Below are 8095 nucleotides of genomic sequence, written 5' to 3'. Positions count from 1 at the left end.
TGTGGCTGTATCTGATTGGGAAAAAGTGAAAAATGTAGTAAAAAAAACCCTACATACTGAAGTTAAAGCATTCTGGATGGAAAAGGCAGCTCCCTTGTCATGCAAGGTTACTTTTTAAAGTTTTTGCAATTAGAGAATTCGGATCTGATATGGCGTTCAATTATGTTCTCTTTTCCAAAAAGCACCCTCAGTTTTATCACGAGAGCGTCCAACTGTCTACCCTCAGGTGATAATCTCCGCAGATGGGGAAAGAAATTGAATTCACGTTGTTATTTGTGTGTTAATCATGAAATGCTTTTCCACATAATGAACAATTTATTGTAAAAAAAGCGTTGGAACAAGAGCGATATAATTACAGACAGACATGACAGCATTTTGAATTATGTGAAGAATGTTATTAGCAATAACATTACTTGTACTGGAAATTTGGATTTGTATGCAGATTTAGATGGTCATCGTGTGAATGGTAGCACCATACCCTCTGATGTTATTGTGAACAGCAGAACGCCCCATATTGTGATAGTGAACAAGAGAGATAAGCAAGTTGTAATTGCAGAGTTTACAGTTCCATTTGAGCCCAATATCACAGATGCAAATAAAAGAAAAGAAGAAAAATATGCGCCCCTTCAAGCAGACATTGAATCCCATGGTTACAAGTGTGATCTCATTTGCTTCGCAATTGGCTCCCGAGGACTAGTTACGAAAGAAAACAAAAACAAAAAGAAAATCTGTTCCATGTTAAGATTCGCAGACGAACAAGCAAAAACGAAACCCCACATCCAGGCCCTGTCCAAAATATCTATTGTTTCCTATTATGCCATCTATAATGCACGTAAAGAACCCACCTGGAATGTTAAAGCTTTACTTACACTGTGAAGTTGAAAACAAGTATTGGCGTTCGATATACCATGAGTATTGTATAGCGGTCTTGATTTTAGATGGGATGATTGTATATTCATTTACATAATTAGTAAAGGGGTTTTTTTTTAGTGTGAAGATTTTATGTTTAGGTTTATATACGGAAAAAAAGAATTTGAGATTTAGTTCATTGTTAGTATATGCTATGTTAGATGTGATGTTATAGGATTTGGTATTGTTAATTGTTGTTATTTTTATTGAGAAAGTTAAAGTAGAGTTTTTTGGAGAAGTTACGACGGTGTAAAGTGAATTAACGGTAATGGAGTAAAAGAAAGGTATAAGAAAAGCAGGGGGAAGGTAGAGAGAGAGAGAGAGAGAAGAGAGAGAGAGAGAGAGAGAGAGAGAAGAGAGAGAGGGAGAGAGGGAGAGAGAGAAGGTTTTATGAGAACGATTTATGTGAAACGTCAAGAAACGAAAATAATAGAATGAGATGAAGTTGTATTATTTGGATAATAAGGTATGTTTTGAAATGAAATATATGTATGACATGTTTCAATTCGTTTGTGTATAAATGTATCTGTGGTAAATGTTATTTGTTTGTGAGTACGCAACTGTAAGTGAGTGTGTTCTTTTTACAATGTATGATGTATTTACATGTTTGTCTGTATTGTCCTTTGTCTTTGCCTTGTGCCTCCTGTTCAATCCAGGAGACAACCTAGGCCTTTCATGTTACATTGTTTATTGATATAATAAAGAATGCTGAACAACAATACATGTATAATATGTATGATATACAATGTGTGTGTTTGTGTACGCATGTAAAGGTCAAAATGTATACACTATTGTATCAGATACATCGTACACAACGATTTCAATTTTGGATGAATAAAGCAGAATATGGACTTTTTCGTTATTTTTTTTTGAATTTCCCAAAGTTTATTGGAAAAATTTCGCCGCACATGAACATACCTTTTAACACCTTAAATTCGATTGCTCTAAAACGAAATTACCTGCTGCAGGATGAAATTGCTCACTGTTTACGTGAACTTGAAAGATCAATCGACTCGATGTTCGTGGTATCATCATCTTTAAACTTCCATTTCACAGAAATTGATTGGCAAGAGTTTAAGATTTACCAGGAAATCTCAAATTTGTTTGAGTTTCAAAGGTGCAAATAAGTAAATATGAAGTAAACGGCGTAAAAATTTTAGGTATAGATTGCTGCAACATAGCCCCCATATTGTAGCCATGGCAAACGTAAAGTATACCGAAGGATTTGCACCCAATAAGAACAAATCTGAATGCTCACAAGTTTCAACCTTTTCATTAATGTCATAAAACGACGCACTCCTCTAAGTAATAAAAATATGCGGCAAATATAATCACAAGATTGGCCAAAAAAAAAAAAAATCATGGTGTACACACTAACATCACACACACCAAGAAAATTTATAGCACCTCTTTACTGAACCACACACGGAAATGGAAACAACCACGTAATTTCCCACGTTGCGTGGGATAATAATTGCACCATAATGTCCAAAGTGAAGTCATCGTTCCAAGAGAATAAATCGTTATTAATATGCTCCTTTGTCCTTCATTAGCGCCCAAACCCTCCAACATTCACTATGTTTAATAGCGCCTCATACATTTAAAGGTAAGGGATACCTTTTACAGACCTCCCAAAATGCAGCAAAACATTAAATATGAACCTCAGGGGACTTGCTAAGGCCACTGCTTAGAAATTTGGAAGTCAACAGTTATCTAAAATTTGAATAATGCACAAAACTCAACTACTCAGTAGTTCTGTGTGTCAGCCACACTTAAGCCTTTTTGTTGCAGTCTTCTGTATTTGTTATCTATAAACACAAATCTAAAAGTACAAGCGCAGATGTAATAACATATAGAGTGTGTGGCAAGAATGTATATAGAAATGAGGCTTGTGTTGATGAACTTTCTTCACAAAATATACATGATGAACACACATGCAGTGCATGGGTCTGCAAAGCTAGCCTAGTAATGTACTGGAATTTACGGTGAGCCCCGAAAAAAATTCAATTCAAAATCTAACGGTCAAAAAAAGGTACTAAATGTTACCTTCCACTTTCAATACTTTATGGGAGTTTCTAAAATGATACTCTCTTCAACATACCACTGTATTTATACAACTCTTCATTTAAGGCATGCAAATGGGATTCCCTACCTTTAAAATCACTGTTTAAAGCCCATAAATAATAGCCAGTTAATACCATTACCGATTTGTAGAGAGACTTAAGGCAAAACAATGTGTACATATAAGTGCATCATATCTTTGACTAATTACTACCATTTTCTAATTCATATTCCTTTTGATATCAGAAAAGAAAAAAAAGAGTCATTGCATCAAGCCACGAAGAAACCATAAATGAATTAAAAGCAAATATCTCTTGAAAGTATAATATCGGGCCTGTTCCCTAAGAACTGCCTATAAGGTATTGATTATATTATTTAAGCAATGTTCCCCGCAATTTCTTGGATTCTACTGAGTTGCCGACAATATTAATGTTCTTACAGACGATATTTCAAATAGATGTTGATATATATGATGACTAGGAAAATATTTAAAGCCCCACCATATAAAAATTTTGTGCTAAAAACAAACTGCAATCTAAGATGAGAATACACCATCAGGATCATACTGTTTAATTCAGGATGGACTGTAACAAAACATTGCAATGCGAAACACGTAACACTAACATTTATTAGTAGAATATCGAGTCTGAAGTCAGCCATCGATATTTGATAGGTTGAGATATCCCAGATCAAGATGGTTCTGAAAATAATGTCGGTCGCACACAATTTAGAATGAAAATGAGACAAAATAAGATTTATATGAAAGAATCGGTTATGAACACATACTTATTTCTAGAAACACACATACACACATACATCCTTATTACTATATAATTATTTCAGAATATAATTAGCAATAATTGATTCTTTCAATTCTATCTGCTCAAGATTGGAAACCACTGTAAGGACAAGAGGAAATAAAAACGTACGCAATTAAAATTGAGAGCGCTTAATTAGGTGAGTAGATGTCGTCCGTATCTTGACCGGTGCTGCCGTAATTCTGGTCGGTTGATGACGGACTGTTTTGCTGGATTAATTCCGTTTCCTCTAGCCGGTTGGTTCGCAGTCCTTCCTTACTGTGACTATACCCATATAGTGCATAAATCACCAATCCTGTGCAAAATAGACGGAAGAAAGGGAGTGAAAATCTGCATTAAAAAAACAACAACTAACACACCTCAGCCTAAGTTCAATCTTAGACTGCTTGATAAATCTTATCATTTCATTTGATACCGTACTATAAGCTTTAATGTTGAACATTGAATGCATCTTTGAGAAATAAGGCCAAGATACCAATAATTGACTCTAATTGATATCACAGTTTCCAATTTGGTGAACAGATTTAGACTTCATTTATATATGGATTTCTATCGAAATATCACTTTTAATTACAATCTGTCAATATTTTTCCCCTATTATGTTGTTCTTGATTGTAAGGTTTGATGTATGTGTTTTTGACTTGAATTGAAGGGACTCCACTAAAATCAAATATTTTCTGATGGAAAGCAGCTTATCAGTTTCTTATGTGTGTGGTCGTGAAAGATGACCTTAAAGTGTGTCAGCTGTAACAAGCTCATGACAGGCCACGGTAATAGAGGATGTTATAGCATCTATGAATGTAAATGTAACGACAGTATTGTAAATTAATAACTTATGATTGTTACATTATGCTTATGTCTATGGTCAGTTTAGTGCTTCTATTTCTGAATCGGGTATATAACATTGAAAAAGTCTTAATTGAAATCTGATCGGCTGCTAAAGGCCGAATTATGCAGACATATGTAAAAATACATAATTTGACGTAACAAGAACACTTTCATGTACACGTAGTATGACAATTAAGATAACAAAAATTCAAGAAAAATAACACCAGCACCAAACAAAAAAACAAAAACAAACAAACAAACAGACAAACAAACAAACAAAAGGTCATGAACTCCCTAAGCAATCAGAAACGTAACAGCAAAAAAATATCTTTTCGAATTGGAGGGAAGCGAAATGTACGCCTTTTATACAACAGAGCACAATGCAATATCAAATTTAGAATTTTTTGGAGCTTAGGTGTTCAAATTACCTATGATTATCCAAACGACAAAGCGAATCCAGGTGATGTAGCTTAGCTTCAAGGCTAGAGTCCCATTCAAGAGCATGCTAACAATGGGTACAGCTGGCACGAAGGGAACCTAGAAAGAAGTGACATTGGGAACATGTGAGAAGTAAGACTGTTGTCTTACGTCATAATTACATTGATATAGATTTTGATTCATCCAGGTAGTAGCCTACATTGTAACACGAAGCTGAATCCATTTGACTGTACCATAGACGTCTACTTGCGAATATCACAGAAAAGACGGTTTCGTGACTCACCCGAGTCACTTATTCAACTCTGACTGGTTTGCGAGCATTTACCCGTGATGGATAGATGGGAGATGTTATATACTGCCTATATTGTTGGTCCAATAAGGGTCAAGAAAAGGAGTCACAACATTTCTATTCCCTTTGATTCACCTTTGATGCCGTCAAAATATGTGTATGTATGTATGTGAACACACACACACAATACATAATATATATGATGTGTTTGATAAACTAGATGCGCCTCACAGATAGTAAGTAAGACAATTAATTCACGTCTCGTGATATAACGACCAGCCACTTCGTAAGGAAGATATGACTTTGTGATGTCATTTACTTCTCCCCATCCATACTTTTAACATAATGGTACTAGAGACATGAGGATGCGAGAATAGAAATACAAATGCTGTAGAGCAAAGTTCACAACCTGCTGGACGCTAAAGCAAAACATTGGCTTTCCATCTTTCTCCTTTGAATGACTTGTAATTGAATGATCCCAACAGGTACGAGTGATATAATCACTCATGAAAACAATGAAATAAATTACTAATAGACGTAATACCCAATCCATGTTTTTGTGCCAGAATTAAGCATATTCACCTAAACCGGACTTTGGGTGTCCCAAATCCATCAGAGAGGAAAAGTAAAATAAAATGTCGATATGAAGTGATACAAACACAAAAGAAGAAATCAACAGTGTTGCGAAGAGAGACAAAGAGAAAGAGGGCCTATAGACAAAGATAATGATACATTGAAAAGCGTGCTTACCTTGAACTTATCCCCAGGATCATTCTGTCTGTGAAGCGGTATCAGCAAAAATGACAATAAACTGACCACAGCACTCAGAACGATGTAACCTATAACCCAGGCGTTTTTAGCCCAGACGAAATGTAAGCCATAGAAGATCGTGGCTAGCGAGCTGATCCCTGACACGACACAAACTAGCATGGCTACCTTCACTACCTGTCCCGGTCGAAACTGTTCGAGCCGCCAAAGAACTGGCCACTCCCTATAGCGCGGGTGAAGGCTACCTCCAATAGGGGTAGGGACCAGAGTATTGGAGTCGCCATTAATATCAGGAACATCTTCGGTATCTCCGGAGAGTTGTGGTTTTACCTCTGAGTTTTCAGGCGAATGTTCCTCAGTGGAAAACTGGATGTTTATCCCATAGCCTTCAGGTCTGTACCGAATGATAATTATTGCTCCTGCGGCAATGCCGTATGCGCAAAGAACTCCGATAGACATGAAATCGACGAGATCCGTTAGTGTTAGAAAAATGGTGAGGAGACACGACAGCATACCAAAGACAATGCCAGCAATGACAGGGACCTGGGTCCGCTGGTCCACCCTGGCTAGAAATTTGAAGAGGAGACCGTCTTGAGCCATTGCATAAACGAGCCGAGGAAGGCAGAAGAGTGACGTGAGAAGCGCGGTGAAAGTGGAGCTAATGGCTCCCACTCCAACAACCCACTTTGCCCAGATCACTCCGTTTATACTGAACGCCTGAGCGAAGGCCGAAGCAGAATTTATGTCGTAGTAAGGCACCATGAGTGTCAGTATAGCTGAAGGCAACATATAAAGGACTGTTACAATGACGATCGAAAGAATCATTGCAACTGGAATGCTGCGGTTGGGATTCAACGCCTCTTCGCTTGATATCGCTATGACATCAAATCCTACAAAGGAATAAAAACAGATGGCAGAGCCCGTTATCAAGCCATTAACTCCATGCGGTGTAAACCCTCCTTCTAAATGCCAATTTTCCAAATTTATATATTTTGCACCAAGACCGATGATTATCAAAACTACAATTAGATTGAACGCAAGGACTATATTATTAGTAATTGACGATGTACCAACACCGAGAAGGACAAACAAAAGCACGGCAAAACAAAACAGGGCTCCAAGAAAGTCAGGATACTCAGCAAAAAATGGGGCATTCCAGGGTTTACCGCCTAAGATATATTCGATCGTAAAGTTCGTATAGAATCCATTGGTAAGGGCATCAATATATCCGCTAAAAGATCGTCCAACTGATGCGGCCGATGCAACATACTCTAATACAAGGTTCCAGCCAATAAGGAATGCCCAAAGTTCGCCAATTGTGACGTAGGTAAACAAGTAGGCTGATCCCGTCCTTGGTAAACGACACGAGAATTCAGCATAGCACAGACACGCGAGAATGGAGATTGAACCCGCAATGAGATACGATAAGAAAACTGCGGGACCTGAATAATTAGCTGCCACAACTCCAGTCAATATGTACAGTCCAGCACCAAACATGCATCCAATTGCAAGGAAAGTGAGGTCAAAAGTGGTAAGATAGCGACGTAATTGCGTCCTGTAGCTGGTTTCGCCTGTGTCGTATTGCTTCCTTCGATTGATCGCAATCCAATGGCGAAGGCACCCTGTGGGGGCGGGCTCCTCGTTAGCAGTCTGTGACATTTTCCTCTAAATTTCCAAGCTGATCTGGAAGTAGTTTCCTCGCAGAAGGGAAGAGGTGGACCTGACGTGCCTTTTCTTACATACCTGTATAGCAAAGACAGAACACAAAGACAACATACAATGTTCAATTAATGAATCATTATAATATAATTTTTAGAGAATTGATTGGAGAGCAATGCTTCTTGCAAGCCATGGAATCATTTCTTTCTCCTTTTGGACAAAAAAGCAAGAGAGAATTCATCATACATCCTAAGAGTTTTTAGACTGACGTAGCACGTCAATTGCGGATGGATTATTTGTGACCCTGCATCACAAAACCATCAAA

At 37.5% G+C, this 8095-nt stretch overlaps 1 protein-coding gene across 1 annotated transcript; it reads right to left on the bottom strand.

The window, feature by feature from the left end:
• Positions 1-3919: 3919 nt before the first annotated feature.
• On the bottom strand, positions 3920-7770 carry LOC139731627 (cationic amino acid transporter 4-like). Its single transcript, XM_071642554.1, has 3 exons — positions 6094-7770; positions 5045-5153; positions 3920-4083 (listed from the first exon to the last, which is right to left on the bottom strand). The coding sequence occupies exons 1-3, from the start codon at positions 7768-7770 to the stop codon at positions 3920-3922; spliced, it is 1950 nt and encodes a 649-aa protein (XP_071498655.1).
• Positions 7771-8095: the final 325 nt, after the last annotated feature.

Source organism: Diadema antillarum, unplaced genomic scaffold, assembly GCF_040938485.1.
Source record: "Diadema antillarum isolate AM-2024a unplaced genomic scaffold, OU_Dant_1.0 scf00000002, whole genome shotgun sequence".
NCBI classification, from domain to species: Eukaryota; Metazoa; Echinodermata; class Echinoidea; order Diadematoida; family Diadematidae; genus Diadema; species Diadema antillarum.
This window is presented reverse-complemented; position numbering and strand designations above follow the sequence as displayed.

Bases quoted from the DNA above. Each gene is read 5' to 3' on its own strand.
- LOC139731627 (XM_071642554.1), bottom strand. From the start codon at position 7,770: ATGTCACAGACTGCTAACGAGGAGCCCGCCCCCACAGGGTGCCTTCGC. The intron at 5,154-6,093 runs GTAAGCACGCTT...ACTTCTTTCTAG, and splicing joins ATCCTGGGGATAAGTTCAAG to GTTCCCTTCGTGCCAGCTGT. The intron at 4,084-5,044 runs GTAATTTGAACA...TATTTTGCACAG, and splicing joins TGTCGTTTGGATAATCATAG to GATTGGTGATTTATGCACTA.